The following is an 18,331-nucleotide window of genomic DNA, read 5'->3' on the forward strand; positions in this document are numbered from 1 at the left end:
GGTATAGATGGAGAGAAGATATTATTAAGGTTTATGAGGCCAGGCGCGGTGGCTCATGCCTATAATCCCAGTACTTTGGGAGGCCTAGGCGGGTGGATCACGAGGTCAAGAGATTGAGACCATCCTGGTCAACAAGGTGAAACCCTGTCTCTACTAAAAATACAAAAAAAAAAAAAATTAGCTGGGCATGGTGGTGTGTGCCTGTAATCCCAGCTACTCAGGAGGCTGAGGCAGGAGAATTGCCTGAACCCAGGGGGTGGAGGTTGCGGTGAGCCGAGATCACGCCATTGCACTCCAGTCTGGGTAACAAGAGCGAAACTCCATCTCAAAAAAATAAAATGATTTATGAATGTTAGAATAATTCTAAAGTAATAATAAAAATAATGAATAGGTCCGATTTAATTCAAATCAAGAATTCTGAAGCAGTAGAGTAATATTATAAGAGCAATATATGAGGACTACTAGTCAGGTATTTTGAATAACTTTGAAGGTGGCTTAGATGAAAATGGTAAACAAATTTTGGACTCCCACTTAAAAGAGATAGGGCATACAGTTGGAATGGCTCTTCCTGATTTTTTTTTTTGTATATATAGTCTCAATTTAATGAAATTTTGTAGAATTTTCTCTGGTACACTGTATTTCATTATCTAGCCAGCACTTGCCTCAATGATATTTAATACTCTCATTTGTCTTAAAAATTTTCATTTGTTTTTCACCTAATTTTTATGTAGACCTATATTGTAGGAATGTATTGAGAGTTTAAGCTCAGACATATATTGATGGAATGATATTCCATTAGTTTGCTAATGGGAGTCATGATAGAGCATGGAGGGACACAAAAATTCAACAGCACTAAAGAAAGGGTCTCAAGAGATGCAAATCAATGGCAAAATTTGCAGTAATATCTTTATATAATCTCTCATGAGTCTATTGATTCACTCTTGTAATGAGAAATTAGCTATTACAGACTTGGGAGGCAAATATTGGAAGAAGATTGTAAAATTATCAACATTATTATCAATAGTAATTGATAATCACTAATATGTATATTAATACTAGTTAATGCTTAAAGCAATATATATCAATTATTCTGTTCCTCTTTTAATTTTTTTTTACTTTGCCCATGTCGTGATTTATTTCAGAATCCAGGCCTATAGATCAGTGATAATAATAACAGGGCTATGATAAATGTCATGGGACTGGCATCCTGCGTAGGATACTGCCTTCTCCATAAGGCAGTAGGGCTTAGCGGAGCAGGACACATTAGCCACCCCTCAAGGTATTTTTGATAGCATTCTTGACTTCCTGGTTCCTTAGGCAGTAGATGAATGGATTTATCATGGGTGTGAGGACTGCATACACAGCTGAGATTAGTTTGTTGGAATTAAATGATGCAATAGCTCTGGGCCGAACATATGTAAAAATCATGGCTGTGTAAAAAATTATGACTACAGTGAGGTGAGATGCACAGGTGGAGAAGGCCTTCTTCCTTCCTTGGGTGGAGGGTATATGCAGAATGGTGGAGACAATGTAGATATAGGAGAGGACAGTGGTAATGAGAGGGAACACAAGAATGACAATAGCTAAAGCAAAGTCCACTAGCTCAGCTGTGGACATGTCTTTGCATGCCAGTTTGAGGACTGGTGAGATATCACAGAAAAAGTGGTTCATAACATTGGAGCCACAGAAAGCAACATGTGAAATGAAATAGACCTTGATGACAGAGATCATGAAACCACTCATGTAAGAGAAAACCACCAGCTGTCCACAGTAACCTGTGGTCATGATGACTGAGTATCGAAGAGGGTGGCAAATGGCCACGTAGCGGTCATAAGCCATGGCTGCCAGGAGCACACACTCTGTACAGGCAAGTGAGATAAAGAAGTAGAGCTGGGTCATGCAACCTGTGAAGGAGATACGCTGTCTCTGCAGGAGGAATCCGTCCAGCATCTTGGGGACTGTGACAGAGACATACCACACCTCCAGAAAGGACATGCTACTCAGAAAATAGTACATTGGCTTATGGAGGGAGCTAGTGACCCAAATAGTGAGCATGATGACAAGATTCTCCATTACCACGAATAGGTAGACCACAAGGAAGAGAAAGAAGAGCAGAACCTGAAGCCATGGGGCAGTGGGAAAGCCCACCAGGATGAACTCACTGACCAGAGTAATGTTTAGCTGCAGCATGATTAAAAGCACTGAAAACATTGAAGTCTTTTCTTGTAACATTACAAATAATGAAGATGACCATGGCATGAAATGTAAGACAAAAGTATGTTAATAATTCAGTCTTCCCTGTGAATGAGATGTGTAAAATAATTTATGTTCATGGGAACACATCTTTAAAGGTGAAGCAAACATTTTCATTAATTCTTTTTTAAGTGCACGTCCATCCCAACTGTCACCTACTTGATGACAATGATTGGAATCTCAATATTGATATCATTCCTAGCTCCTTTGGCAATGAATATAGACCCACTTGTCTCTCCCATGTTGATTTCAGTTGTCTGTTTCATTAGGAACTCATTGCACAAGCATTTGTTCTTACCTGAAAGGAAACATAAATGATAATATCAAGTCAGAAAGTTAAGAAGTTTAATATTTGGGTGATCCCTGGGCCTTGAACTAGGATAGTTTATTTAGAGTCTGAGGAAATTTTAAAATTATAGTAACTGTTGGAAAATTTCTTAATGACTCTTGCATTGACTTCATATTAAAATGCAGAGGTTTTAGTTATCACACACAGGAGGCACTTCATATTTTGATCCTTACCTATTTCTCCAACTTCATCTCTTGTGACTGTCTAAGTGATAGTCCATACTCCAGACATACTGAATTAGTTTTTGGTCCCCAAGCACACTGTCATCTCTCTGATATCCTTGGCTTTCCATACTCTCTCCCCAATTCCTATTGCACACTCCCTGATCTTTATCTGCTGATTCAAGATTCATAATTCCATTTAGGAGACATCTACACAGACTGGTTTGAGTGCATCATCAGCTTTTTCTTCCCAGTGCACAGCCTTCACATGCATCAAGTTTTTTCCCCGATGCACTGCAAACTTTCAAAACTCAAGAACTTGTACTTCATGACTGTGAGCCAAATGCCTGGTACAGTGACTGGGAAACACATATGTTTTAATTTAATATGAATTAATAAGTGAATTAATAAATCCTGTGGTGCTTTGGGAATCACAGGAAATAGGTCAGAGACAGAAAGAAGTGATTATCTGGGTCTACAATGGCAGGAAGCATGTATCTGTACACTGCCTATCTTTGAAACATCCACTGCTCGCACACCCAGAACACTTTAACAACAAAGAAATCCCTAATGTCTGAGCACATTATATCTGAGCCTTGGTGTTAACTCACTTGGTAGGTCCTTGTTTCTAAATATCAGCAATTTTTTTCATGCTATTGTCCAGAAAGGCATGGCAAGGAAGGAAGGAACATGAATGCTGAGGGATAGGTGGATCTTGTAATGCTGGAAAGCAGAAATTTTTTTGTGAGCTAGACCAACTAGCTTACTAATTGATTTTGTTAAATGTCCCCTATTCTTAAAGCATAAATTCAGGTGCTGCATTCAGACCATTGTTCGTTTTTTTCTGACAACTTCTTGTCCACTATGTTCTTCTCTTGGCACGGAAAGAGTGGTAGGTCAATCAGGGTTCACTCTGACCTTCCCCTGGACTAGAGATATTCTGGGCATAGCTCATGGGAAGGAATTAAATGATGCGGTGTTAAATGCATATTATTGGCACCACTGTCTCTTTTCCACAGCAGCACACACTGGCAGAGTTCAGGACTCTTTGCTGGGTGGGAAAAGATTGTTCCTTACTCCCAGGCTCCAAGCTGCACTTTACTCAGTTTACTAGCAAAGAGTTCCTGGCCTAGTTATTCAATACCTTTGATCGAATGTTTTTCTTGGGGAAAAGAAACTGTTCTGGGAGCAGAGAGTAGCTAGCTTTACTCATGATCTAGCCCCAGTTGGAAGCATCACCAATGTAGAGGCTTCTGCTCTTCAGGACTTTTGTAACAATCCACAATTCCATTATCAGCCACACAGTGTACCAAAAATTCACCTCTGCATAGAATTTAAGAACATTGATTTAGAGTCAGAACAATATTTCAGTCTTGTTTTCATTTCCCAATAGTTGTGTCATACCAAACAGATTGCTTAACAATTACATAATTCCATATCCTCTCCTGTAAAATGAGAAAAGCTATAATAACACCTACCTTACTGGATTGTGTTGTGATAATTAAATGTGAGAATGCATGGAGGACTTTTAACATAGGACTTGATCCAAAGTTATTCCCTACAAGCGTGAATTGTTGTTATATCATATTAGACCCATACATGTTTACTTATTTAGATATGCTTACATGTTTTCACTCACATATATTCATAAACACAGTCATTCTCTCTTTACTCACTTTTCCTGTTATATTCTGGAGAATAAAATAACCCCAAATTTCTGGAGAACAGGATTATAGGCCACTTATGCCTTATTCCTAGTTCACACTTTAATAAATTGTTTTTATTACTTAAGCATATCCATGTTTCCTTCACATTTTCCTCCACTTTTTAAAGCAAATGTACTTCCAGAATGCTCTAGTTTGAAGCATGTGAGGATAAAGAACAATCTTATTCTAATGTCTTTGTTTTAGATCCAAAGCCTTGAACTATGGGCTCCCTACAATATCCTAGGGGAAGAAAAATGCTTTATTATTCATAAGACTTCTTTTTTACAGTTATGATCATACTTGTACTCAAGAGACAACAGCAACTCTTAAGATGACTTCAAGAACAAGCAACATATCCCTTATGTACTTGTCCAACATTCAGAAGATCCAGAGCTGCACCAATTTCCCCAACTTTGAGTAAACATGTACTGGATCTCATTTCCTATTTACCTCACCAAAGTACTCTTTATCTGTTCAATAATGATACCTCCAGTCATTTTCCCAAGATCTTCCTCATCCTCCTTGGAGCGTTCTTGAGGAATCAGCCAATCTGTCTTGTGTCTCCTACCACTCATCATGTTCTGTCTGTCCTTACTCTGAAAATATAAAATTCTTCAGACATTTACACTGATCATGAGAAAACAAACAGATCATATACTTTCTATAGAAGCGTGTATGGCCCTTGCTTGCTCTACATGGTAGTTATTGCAGCTGTAAGGCATGAACACATGAGAAGGGTCAGAATAATATATTCAGCTCTAGCCTACTCTTTCCCCATGTTTTCTCCCCAGGGACCAACTTACATTATCTTTCCTGGCTCTAGGGAAACTTGGTGTGTACTGCCAAGATATGTCCAGACTGAATGCCCATTCATGTCTAAATTCTTTTTTAATCCTGAATGAATGTTATTTGTACCCATGAGTATGGTGTGGTCCTTTTCACTTAGTCTTAAATGCAAGGTGATATAGCAAGTGACTCAGAAACCACAATAAGAAACATAAGTGGGTTAAAGGTAATAGAGACTTTTTTGGAGACAGAGTCCCGCTGTTGTCACCCAGGCTGGAGTACAGTGGTGCGATCTTGGCTTACTGCAACCTCTGCCTCCCAGGTTCGAGCAATTCTCCTGCCTCATCCTCCTGAGTAGCTGGGACTACAGGTGCTTCCACCACACCCGGCTGATTTTTTTTGTATTTTTTAGTAGAGAAGGGATTTCACCTTGTTAGCCAGGTTGGTCTCCATCTCCTGACCTTGTGATCCACCTGACCTGGGCTCCCAAAGTGCTAGGATTACAGGTGTGAGTTACCTTGCCCAGCCTTTTAATTTTTTTTCTCATTCTTTATATAAAATATGCTCCCTGCTTTCACTTATCTCATACCATGTATAGGGCAGTGTGCTATACATTCCCTGGAATAAAAACATATGTCCTGATACCCTGATTCTTATATTTTGGGAGCCTATGATGTTTTCAGTAAAATAAGAAATGTATAGTATAGTTAAGATAGAATGTGATATGTGCCATAAGAGAGTTACAAAGTGCTCTGAGAACTCCAAGGAGGGACAAATTCTTTTTAACCGAAGAACTTGGGAAAAATTTCATCTAATAGATGTTATTTCAGACTCATGGAAGAAAGATAATTTGGAAGCAGTATTATGGAAAATAACTTTTGTTCACCAATTAAAAGACTTGGTTTCTAATCTGGATTTCACTAACTTTTTTGTCAATTGACCTCAGAGTCTTGTCTTTATTCCTTAATTTCTTCATCCATTAAATGGGTTAGCAATGTTTTCCTTGTCAATATTTCCATTGTCAACAATTGACAATGTTTTCCATGTCAATATAATATTGTCAATATATAATTTATATTAGTATGAAAAGTTATAGTATAAGGGGAGTGATATCAGCTAGATGGCAGAGTAGGAGATCTCTGTCTTTGACTCCCACAATAATTAGACAGCTATCCATGAAAGTAGCTCTGGGAGAAGTCAGGAGTCCATTTTAAAAGGTGTAGCAACTCCGTGCAGCAAAAAGTTCTCAGAATAGTTACACAGAAATGTTAGTAAAAACATCATTTTGTTGCAAGAATGCTCCCCCACAAAACTCCCTGCCCATGAGTTGCACTCACTGAAGAGGAGAACAGGGAAACCAACCAGCACCCTCACCATTTTGGAGCACTGCCGAAGGACCCATATCTGTTCCACCCTACTAGTTTGCTGGTGAGACTGGGATGGCTGAGACATCTGGATATGACTAGGAGTGAAGAAGGGTTGAGGCTACCAGCATTTGTGATGCAAGGGGAGCCTCTGCAGTTCCAGGTGACCTGTTCTGACCCCAGCAACTTTTGTTGTTCAGGACATCAACAGTGTTTGCAGCTGTCATACACCCCTTGCGGCTTTCACTAATGAGGATCCCACAGTGTTTGTAGTCATGGACCTCAGCCGCCTCCTTTACAGAGGATCCCCCGTAGTTTTTGTCACTAAGCGTGCTGTGGTTTCCACCCTTGCAGAGCTGAGCTGTCACCCTTCTCTCACTCCTCACCAAAAGCTCTCCTAGGTGGTGATGCCATGGGCACTTGCAGCTAATCCCATAGCTGTGTGTGTGCACGCAGCTGACTGACTGCTACTATAAGCCCTTACCACTGTCCAGGCACCTGTGGATGACTCCTGCAGCCTTATATGCTCTTATATGTGCTGTAGCTTGATGTATGCTCACTACTGGTCTCCATACATATGTCTATGATGGGTCATGGCCCCTGCCACTTGCCCAGGCCCTTGCTACCAGACTCAGTGGCACTGCTAAAAGGACCCCAGCAGCCCTTGCAGACACTTTGATAGCACTCCATCTGAATAACCCATGTAGATCCAGTACTCCCACCTCTTGTACTGATGCAAGAGGTTAGAAGCTTCTCCAGATACTGTACTAGCAAAGGGGAATTATAAAAGACTTGTATTATATAAGCAATACTTTGAAAGATTGGCAGATTACAGAGATGGTCAAAACAAATAGGATCAAATGAAACAAGGATAAAATAAAGTTCTGTATCTAGGTTTATGGGAAAAATCAGTTACATAAATGGAGGATGGGGAATACTTAATCTGATAATCAATACTTCATGTGAAAAAGCTTAGGAGGTTTTGTGACCCCAATTTAAATATGAGCCCTGAGGGTCATAAGTTTACTAAAAATTCAGTTCATGTCTAGAGAGGTGTCAATCTCACCATAATACACAAGACTCAAACTCATTCATGGTTTATTGAAAGAAGAATATGTGAGGAACACTGCCCTAAACCCTATTCCAATACCTGAAATCAGAATTAGAGGTGTTTTAAAGCATTTTATACTAAAAAGCTTGGAAAATAAAAGAAAAGCACAATGAAGAAATTCAACATTATGCTTTCATTTCCTATGAACTGGAGTTAACCTAAAAGGGAAGTTTATATAATAGCTCTAATAACAATGCCTAGAGGAGGACTCTCCCATCACTGATTACAACCCCTTTTCAGAAACTTCTTCTGTGGGGACACTTGGACAGTAGACTTTTGATGAACTTCATATCCAGTCATTTAAAAAATTATTACAAGATACTTATACTGTTTTGACACAAATACATATGCATATTATATTAAAACATTTAATAAGTATGGGCTAGCAAATAATGCACAATACCCTTGGCAGTATCCTTTTGTAAACTTTATTAAGTAACAGACAACAGGGAGGGGACTCAAGATGGCGCTGTGAGAACAACCCAGGATTGGAGCCCGCGTTGAATTCGCAAACGGTGAGTCAGTGCTGCATTTCCAGACTGATCTTTGTTGCCCACAGAACGGGGAAACTCCCAAGTATAAAAAGACACGGGATGCCAGGCAGTAGGTCTGCCTGGTGAAGCTGGCAGCCGGGGCGGCGGCGGCCGGCCCTACCCAGCAATCCCCACAGGGCGCGCTTGTCCGGGTGCCTTGTTGAACCGGCAACCTGAGACTTGAGAGGGCTGGACTTGAGACTGAACGAGACTTGCACAGTAGCCCAGCCCAGGGGATTGCAGGGACAGATCGTTTGGGATACCCAGTGGGACGAACAAAACCGCGATTTCAAACTATCCCGGGCAGACGGTCCGAGACGCTCTGTGGGGGAGGGGCGTCCACCACTACGGAGGCAACCTGCCCCAACTGATATACATGCCCACTGCTGAGGCAGCCAGCCGTTGCCGAGGCAACCCGCCCCAACTGAGATACACGCCCACTGCTGACGCAGCCAGCCGTTGCCGAGGCAACCCGTCCCTACTGAGATACACGCCCACTGCTGACGCAGCCTGCCGTTGCTGAGGCAACACGCTACAACGAAGAGACTCAGCCGCAGGGCGTGGCGGAGACCACAGCAGAGCCGGCAGGAACAGCGCGAATCACACAACAGCAGGGCGGAGCCTCGGCAGCCAAACAGTGGCTAGTCTGCCTTTGAGCTGGGCAGGACACCTGATCGGACATCCAAAAATAAAGCCCAAACCCCTCAACACAGAGCATTTGAGAAAAAAAAAAAGGGTTGTTTAATGAGCTGTGTTGCAGCAGAATCAAACATAGCAGCCTAACAGCCCTGAATGAACAACAGAGTGCACAGCTCAGCAATTAAACCCCTATAAAGTACAAACTGTCTCCTCAAGCAGCTCCCTGACCCCTCTATATCCAAAAGACTGTCATTAGGCAGGCATCATCCTGGGACAAAGAGAGCAGAAAAAGAAACTGGTAGCATCCCTCGCTGTGCCACGGCTACTAGAGGTGCACCCCAGACAAGCAGGGTCTGGAGCGGACCTCAACAGTCGTACAGCGAAGGGGCTAGACTGGTAGAAGGAAAACCAAGCAACAGAAATAATTCATCATCAACATTCTGGGTGTCCACTCAGAGACCCAAACGAAAAGTCAGCAACTACGCAGACGACCAGCGGACAAATCCACAAAGATGGGAAGAAACCAGCGCAAAAAGGAGGAAAACACCCGAAACCAGAACACATCCCTCCTAGAAAGGACCAAAACTCCTCACTAGCAAGGGAACAAAGCTGGACGGAGAATGACTGTGACGAAATGACGGAATTAGACTTCAGAAGATGGATAATGAGAAACTTTTGTGAGCTAAAAGATCATGTATTAAATCAATGCAAAGAAACTAAGAACCTTGAAAAAAGATTCGAGGAAATGATAACAAGAATGGATACCTTAGAGAGGAATATGAATGAATTAAAGGAGCTGAAAAACACAATACGAGAACTTCGCGAAGCAAACGCAAGTTTCAATAGCCGAATTGACCAAGCAGAAGAAAGAATATCTGAAGTCGAAGACCAACTCAATGAAATAAAACGAGAAACCAAGATCAGAGAAAAAAGCACAAAAAGGAATGAACAAAGTCTCCAAGAAATGTGGGACTATGTGAAAAGACCTAACCTACGTTTGATAGGTGTACCAGAAGGGGACGAAGAGAATGAATCCCAGCTGGAAAATACTCATCAGGACATCATCCAGGAAAATTTCCCCCACCTAGCAAGACAAGCCAACACTCAACTGCAGGAAATACAGAGAACACCACAAAGATATTCCGCAAGAAGAGCAACCCCAAGGCACATAATCGTCAGATTCAACAGGGTTGAAATAAAGGAGAGAATACTAAGGGCAGCCAGAGAGAAAGGTCGGGTCACCCACAAAGGGAAGCCCATCAGACTCACAGCAGATCTCTCGGCAGAAACACTACAAGCCAGAAGAGAGTGGGGGCCAATATTCAACATTCTTAAAGAAAAGAACTTTCAACCCAGAATTTCATATCCAGCCAAACTGAGCTTCAGAAGTGAAGGAAGAATAAAATCCATTGCGAACAAGCAAGTACTCAGAGATTTTATCACCACCAGGCCTGCTTTACAAGAGCTCCTAAAAGAGGCACTACACATAGGAAGAATCAATCAGTACCAGCCATTCCAAAATCACACAGAATGCTAAAGAGCTTCAACATAATGAAGAATCTACAACAACTAACAGGCAAAACAGCCACTTAGCATCAAAATGGCAGTATCAAATTCACACATAACAATATTAACCCTAAATGTAAATGGACTAAATGCACCAATCAAAAGACACAGACTGGCAAATTAAATAAAAATCCAAAACCCATCAGTGTGCTGTATCCAGGAAACCCATCTCACATGCAAGGATACACAAAGGCTCAAAATAAAGGGATGGAGGAAGATTTACCAAGCTAATGGAAAGCAAAAAAAAGCAGGAGTTGCAATTCTCATCTCTGATAAAATAGACTTTAAAGCAACAAAGATCAAAAGAGACAAAGAAGGCCATTACATAATGGTAAAAGGATCGATACAACAAGAAGAGCTAACGATCCTAAACATATATGGACCCAACACAGGAGCACCCAGATACATAAGGCAAGTTCTTAATGACTTACAGAAGGACTTAGACTCCCACACAATAATAGTGGGAGACTTTAACACTCCACTGTCAATACTAGACAGATCAACCAGACAGAAAATCAACAAGGATACCCAGGGCTTGAACTCAGACCTGGAGCAAGCAAACCTGGTGGACATTTACAGAACTCTCCACCCCAAATCCACAGAATACACATTCTTCTCAGCACCACATCACACCTACTCTAAAATTGACCACATCATTGGAAGTAAAGCACTGCTCAACAAATGCAAAACAACTGAAATCATAACAAACAGCCTCTCAGACCATAGTGCAATCAAGTTAGAACTCAGAATTCAGAAACCGACCCAGAACCGCACAGCTTCATGGAAACTGAACAACTGGCTCTTGAATGTTGACTGGGTAAACAACGAAATGAAGGCAGAAATAAAGAAGTTCTTCGAAACCAATGAGAACGAAGACACAACATGCCAGAACCTCTGGGACACATTTAAAGCAGTCTCTAGAGGAAAGTATATAGCAATAAGTGCCCATATGAGGAGAATAGAGAGATCCAAAATTGACACCCTATCGTCAAAATTGAAAGAGCTAGAGGAGCAAGATCAAAAAAACTCAAAACCCAGCAGAAGACAAGAAATTACTAAGATCAGAGCTGAGCTGAAGGAGATTGAGACACGAAAAACCCTTCAAAAAATCAATAAATCCAAGAGCTGGTTTTTTGAAAAGATCAACAAAATAGACAGACCACTAGCCAGATTGATTAAAAAGAAAAGAGAGAACAACCAAATAGATGCAATAAAAAATGATAAAGGGGAAATCACCACAGATTCCACAGAAATTCAAACCATCATCAGAGAATATTACAAACAACTCTATGCACATAAACTAGTAAACCTGGAAGAAATGGATAAATTCCTGGACTCCTGTGTCCTCCCAAGCCTAAACCAGGAGGAAGCTGAAACTATGAATAGACCAATAACAAGGTCTGAAGTTGAGGCATCAATTAAGAGCCTACCTCACAAAAAAAGCCCAGGTCCAGACGGGTTCACAGCCGAATTCTACCAGACACACAAGGAGGAGCTGGTACCATTCCTTCTAAAACTATTTCAAACAATCCAAAAAGAGGGAAGCCTTCCCAAATCATTTTATGAGACCAACATCATCCTGATACCAAAACCCGGCAGAGACCCAACGAGAAAAGAAAACTTCAGGCCAATATCCATGATGAACATAGATGCAAAAATCTTCAATAAAATATTGGCAAGCCGATTGCAACAGCAAATCAAAAAACTTATTCATCATGATCAAGTAGGATTCATCCCAGGGATGCAAGGCTGGTTCAACATACGCAAGTCTATCAACGTAATTCACCACATAAACAGAACCAAAAACAAAAACCACATGATTATCTCAATTGACGCAGAGAAGGCATTTGACAAAATTCAACAGCCCTTTATGCTAAAAACCCTCAATAAACTCGGTATCGATGGAACGTATCTCAAAGTAATAAAAGCTATTTATGACAAACCAACAGCCAATATCATACTGAATGGGCAAAAACTGGAAGCATTCCCTTTGAAATCTGGTACTAGACAAGGATGCCCTCTCTCACCACTCCTATTCAATATAGTACTGGAAGTTCTAGCCAGAGCAATCAGGCAAGAAAAAGAAATAAAGGGTATTCAAATAGGAAAGGTGGAAGCCGAATTGTCTCTATTTGCAGACGACATGATAGTATACCTAGAAGACCCCATCGCCTCAGCCCAAAAACTCCTGAAACTGATAAACAACTTCAGCAAAGTCTCAGGATATAAAATCAATGTGCAAAAATCACAAGCATTCATCTACACCAATAACAGACTTAAAGAAAGCCAAATCAAGAGCGAACTGCCATTCGCAATTGCTACAAAAAGAATAAAATACCTTGGAATACAACTCACAAGGAACGTAAGAAACCTCTTCAAGGAGAACTACAAACCACTGCTCAACGAAATCAGAGAGGACACAAACAGATGGAGAAACATTCCATGTTCATGGTTAGGAAGAATTAATATCGTGAAAATGGCTATACTGCCCAAAGTAATTTACAGAATCAACGCTATCCCCATCAAGCTACCATTGACTTTCTTCACAGAACTGGAAAAAACCACCATGAACTTCATATGGAACCAAAAGAGAGCCCGCATAGCCAAGTCAATTCTAAGCAAAAAGAACACAGCGGGGGGCATCACACTACCGGATTTCAAACTATACTACAAGGCTACAGTAATCAAAACAGCATGGTACTGGTACCAAAACAGAGATATAGACCAATGGAACAAAACAGAGGCACCGGAGGCAACACAACATACATACAACTATACAATCTTTGATAAACCTGACAAAAACAAGCAATGGGGCAAGGATTCCATGTTTAACAAATGGTGTTGGGAAAACTGGCTAGCCATGTACAGAAAGCAGAAACTGGACCCCTTCCTGACACCTTACACTAAAATTAACTCCAGATGGATTAAAGACTTAAACATAAGACCTGGCACCATAAAAACCCTAGAAGGAAATCTAGGCAAAACTATCCAGGACATAGGAGTAGGCAAGGACTTCATGAACAAAACACCAAGAGCATTGGCAACAAAAGCCAAAATAGACAAATGGGACCTAATGAAACTCCACAGCTTCTGCACGGCAAAAGAAACAGTCACTAGAGTGGATCGGCAACCAACAGAATGGGAAAAAATTTTCGCAGTCTACCCATCTGACAAAGGGCTGATATCCAGAATTTACAAACAACTCAAGCAGATTTACAGGAAAAAAACAAACAAGCCCATTCAAAAGTGGGCAAAGGATATGAACAGATACTTTACGAAAGAAGACATATATGAGGCCAACAATCATATGAAAAAATGCTCATCGTCACTGGTCATCAGAGAGATGCAAATCAAAACCACATTGAGATACCATCTCACGCCAGTTAGAATGGCGATCATTAAAAAATCTGGAGACAACAGATGCTGGAGAGGATGTGGAGAAAAAGGAACACTTTTACACTGTTGGTGGGAGTGTAAATTAGTTCAACCATTGTGGAAGACAGTGTGGCGATTCCTCAAGGCCTTAGAAATAGAAATTCCATTTGACCCAGCAATCCCATTACTGGTTATATATCCAAAAGACTGTAAATCGTTCTACTATAAGGACACATGTACATGAATGTTCATTGCAGCACTGTTTACAATAGCAAAGACCTGGAATCAACCCAAATGCCCATTGATAATAGACTGGATTGGAAAAATGTGGCACATATACACCATGGAATATTATGCAGCAATCAGAAATGATGAGTTTGTGTCGTTTGTAGGGACATGGATGAATCTGGAAAACATCATCCTCAGCAAACTGACACAAGAACAGAAAATGAAACACCACATATTCTCACTCATAGGTGGGTGATGAAAAATGAGAACACATGGACACAGAAAGGGGAGTACTAAACACTGGGGTCTATTGGGGGGAAAAGGGGAGGGCCAGTGGGAGGGGGAGGTGGGGAGGGATAGCCTGGGGAGAAATGCCAAATGTGGGTGAAGGGGAGAAGAAAAGCAAAGCACACTGCCATGTGTGTACCTACGCAACTGTCTTGCATGCTCTGCTCATGTACCCCAAAACCTATAATCTAATAAAAAATTAAAAAAAAAAAAAGTAACAGACAACAATAAAGTTAGATTCCACATCTGGAGATAGAATCATTGTCTTCAGAGATCTGCTTGTTGGGTGACAGTAAGGAGCTAAATTTCTGAAAATCATACTGACATACTCTGTATCCATCTCCCTGTCCAAATGAATAAAGTTATATATAGTATACACTAAGAAAAAAACTATTTAAATAAATATCTTGATGGCAATGCTTTGCCACAGAATGCAATTTACAGGATTAAGGAGTCCAGCATAGCTACAGTCAATATTTTAGTCAAATTCCTTCTAGTCTTGTTTAAACAAACAAATATGGCTGATACTTATGATACTGTTATATAACACAATATTTTTATGAAGTTAGAAATATTTCTTCTTTTATTAACTCATTTAGATCACTTTATTTCAATTTATGCATAGTTTTCCATGTATATATTTTCTATGAGCTACAATTTGTTTAACCAGTGCCCTGTTTGCAAAAGTTAAGCATATTTTGCTTATTTCCTTTCCTCGTTTCTGTATTTATAAGTAAAAGGGTCTATCTGCACAAATCTTTCTGAATCAGATTGGTTGCAATATTTTTAGGATTTGTAATACATATTTTCAAATTTTTTTCTGGTAAAGCTGAGACAATTTGGATCTCTCTGCACACTAGTAAAGTATGAGGGGTTTAATTCCTGCACCTGCCAACCCCACATATAAGCATGACACACATGCCTTGCCTACAGGGCTCCAAACTATATTCATTCATTATGTGTGTTCATAGCCGTCATGCACTAGATACTGTTCCTGCCCATGGTGATAAAATGATGTGCAAGCAAATCTAATCCTGTCTCCATGGTGCTTATAGTCTAATCAGGGAGGCAAAGTGTTGAAGAAACAACTGTTCTCAGCCACTAGTTCAATGTGGACACTGACCACAGTAAATTAGAAAATAAATCTAGAAACTGCTATGTTTCATCAGGTGGTATATTTCAAACACAAAAATTCCTGGTTTCTTATCTCTTTGTAACAAGCACTAGAATGACTACTGCCTGGGTGCTGCTACCTGATAGGCTACAGCCAGTGGCCTGTGGCTGGAAGAGATCTTATTAAAAAGTCTTGTGTTGCTTTTCCATAATGAAGCCTGTGATTCCTTGATTGGAACCATGTCTATGCAAATTACAATGGGGCAGACAATATGTACTGGTGCTATTAGTACATATACTGCAGTATATGTACTATTCTGTAACCCAGCTCTATCCTGCAGTTTATGGCCTTCTTCTGCAGAAATACATTTTCTAGCTTGTAACCTATCCCATCTTCTCCTCTTGGACAGGTTACAAGCAAGTATTCCTAGTTCCTTAGTGATGATTTTGAAACTCTGGCCTCTTAGTTTAGGCCCTAAGAACACCAGTGGACTTCATAGAACACATCAATCCCAAGTTTAATAGTGTTTTATCAGATTTCAAACATCCCTGCTACACATTTCTGCTAGCTTTCTTGGGGTCAGCATCTGGCGCTGGTACAGGTGCAGAGTACAGCGTAGGGCTCTCTTTACCTCTTGATTGTGCAAGCAGTAAATAACAGGATTGAGCATTGGTACGATGACCGCATAGACTACAGAGACCAGCTTGTTGGTGTCAAAAACAGAGAGTGCCTTTGGCCGGGCATAGATGAAGATACTTGCTGCATAGAAGATTATCACAACAGTGAGATGAGAGGCACAGGTGGAAAAGGCCTTATAGCGTCCAGCAGCTGAAGGAATGTGCATCACAGCACCAGTAATGGCCATGTAGGAAGCCCCAGTGACAGAGAGTGGTCCTAGAAGAATAAAAATGGCCAGGATAAAATCTGTAAGCTCTGCTGTGGACATGTCAGTACATGAGAGGTTGAGCAATGGGGAGACATCACAAAAAAAGTGGTTGATGATGTTGGGACCACAGTAAGAGAGACGAGAAATAAAAAAAACTTTGACCATGGAGATGCCAAAACCTCCAGCCCAAGAGCCAGCAGCCATCTGCACACACAGCCAGCCACTGACTATGACTGTGTAGTGGAGTGGATGGCAGATGGCCACATAGCGATCGTAGGCCATAACTGCAAGAAGGACACACTCAGTGCAGCCCAAGCCCAGGAAAAAGTAGAGCTGTGTCATGCAGCCCTCAAAGGAGATTAGCTGTCCATGAACCTGTTTGGACACAACAAAGCCAGCAAGCATCTTGGGAATAGTGACAGTGACGTACCAGATCTCCAGAAAGGACATATTAGCTAGAAAGAAGTACATGGGCTTGTGGAGGGTGGAATGGTTCCTAATTGTCATAATAATGAGTGTGTTCTCAGTCAGCACCAGTACATAGGCCAGCAGCAGAAGGGCACACAATAGTACCTGTAGTGGCGCAGGAGCAGGGAAGCCCAGCAGCACAAACTCACTCACTCTCCCACTGTGGTTCCTCCACTGCATGGAACTGGTCTCTCCTACTGCTCTTCAGGAGAGGAGAATAGTCTTCAGTAGGCTGCAACAAGAACCCAGCCTTTCTCTTAATGGGTTTATACTGGTCGAATGCCACGTAAGAAGTTTATGTAATTAATCACTGAGCTGAGGCCACTGCTCTCTTCTTTAATCTGAAAATGAGCTAAGGTAAACATACAAAAATAAATGGTTTTATATTGGAGTCAAGAACAGACTCCTGACCTTTGGAGAAGCATACATTGACAAGCACTGGGTGAATATAACACTAGTGTGTCCCCAAAGGACATAGATAAAAAACCCAAAACTAGAAAGAGTCTGGACTGCTCTAAAATGAGAGTTTGTCTATGAGTTGGATCATGACCGTTTTGAGGAAATCCATTACACAATGGAGGAAAAATAATCATGTATAACATAATTGAATTATACGATTGTTACTATTAGTGCAGGCACTATTATTAGTGCAGGCACTGTTGTGAAATGTTTGCAGTATTAATTTGCTTGATCTTAACAATCTTGTAGGCTAGTACTACTAGTAGCCACAACTTTATACCTAAATAAACCAAAATATAGAATTAAGTGGCTAATTCTGGGTTGCAGAAATAGCATGAGGTGTAACTAGGAAGTCAGAACCTTGGAGCTTCCAAAATATTTAGGTGACGTAAAGGAAGGACTGTACAATACATCCTGGATTTACATCTGGGAGAGGGAGTCTTTGGGACTTTGTTAGAGAAACAGTTCCTTCCTGCCGGGAAGAGACCAAAGCAGAATACGAGAAGGTCACAGCACCTGTAGAGTAGCAGTCTATAGAACCCAGTACTTATGAGGAAGACCTAGAATTCACGGGGAAATCAGATTAGGAAATGGATGCTGGGTGGCAGAAAGACTAAGAGTTCCAAAGTTCTGAAAGTTGCACTAAATATCTTGGAATGAGAGTTGAGTACTTTCCTTTAACATTAAGAACAATATGAAAACATATGTTTACCACAATACTCTTTGTTTACCTTGGTATCGAAGATAAAATTTTCCCTTTCCCTTTAAAAACTTCAGGCCATTTTTGTGTCTCACGTGGAAAAGAAGTTGCCATTTCTAAATGGGAGCTGATATGAAGGAAGGGTTATTTTTACCCTGTGCCCCAGTATAGTTATAGCATTGGGAGAGAGTGTAGAGTTTAGAAAGGAAAATGGGGTAGAGTCAGCTGGACATCTCATTGCTATTTCTTCTCAGATTTCTTAATTTTTTTAATACTTTAAATTCTGGGGTACATGTGCAGAATGTGCAGGTTTGTTACATAGTTATATGTGCCATGGTGGTTTGC

General features: G+C 40.8%; 2 protein-coding genes across 2 annotated transcripts; both read right to left on the reverse strand.

Annotated features, from left to right (window-relative positions):
- Positions 1 to 667: 667 nt before the first annotated feature.
- Positions 668 to 2,190, reverse strand: LOC100413111 (olfactory receptor 6B9-like). Its single transcript, XM_002754963.4, has one exon. It carries the CDS (start codon positions 2,188 to 2,190, stop codon positions 1,264 to 1,266), a length of 927 nt encoding a protein of 308 aa, XP_002755009.1. The 3' UTR covers positions 668 to 1,263.
- A 13,834-nt stretch (positions 2,191 to 16,024) lies between these two features.
- OR6A2 (olfactory receptor family 6 subfamily A member 2) lies at positions 16,025 to 17,051 on the reverse strand. Its single transcript, XM_009007600.5, is given in 2 exon segments — positions 16,025 to 16,062; positions 16,065 to 17,051. Coding segments are annotated over 2 exon segments (981 nt in total). The 5' UTR covers positions 17,008 to 17,051.
- Positions 17,052 to 18,331: the final 1,280 nt, after the last annotated feature.

The sequence above is a fragment of the Callithrix jacchus genome, chromosome 10 (assembly GCF_049354715.1).
Source record: "Callithrix jacchus isolate 240 chromosome 10, calJac240_pri, whole genome shotgun sequence".
Classification (NCBI taxonomy): Eukaryota; Metazoa; Chordata; class Mammalia; order Primates; family Cebidae; genus Callithrix; species Callithrix jacchus.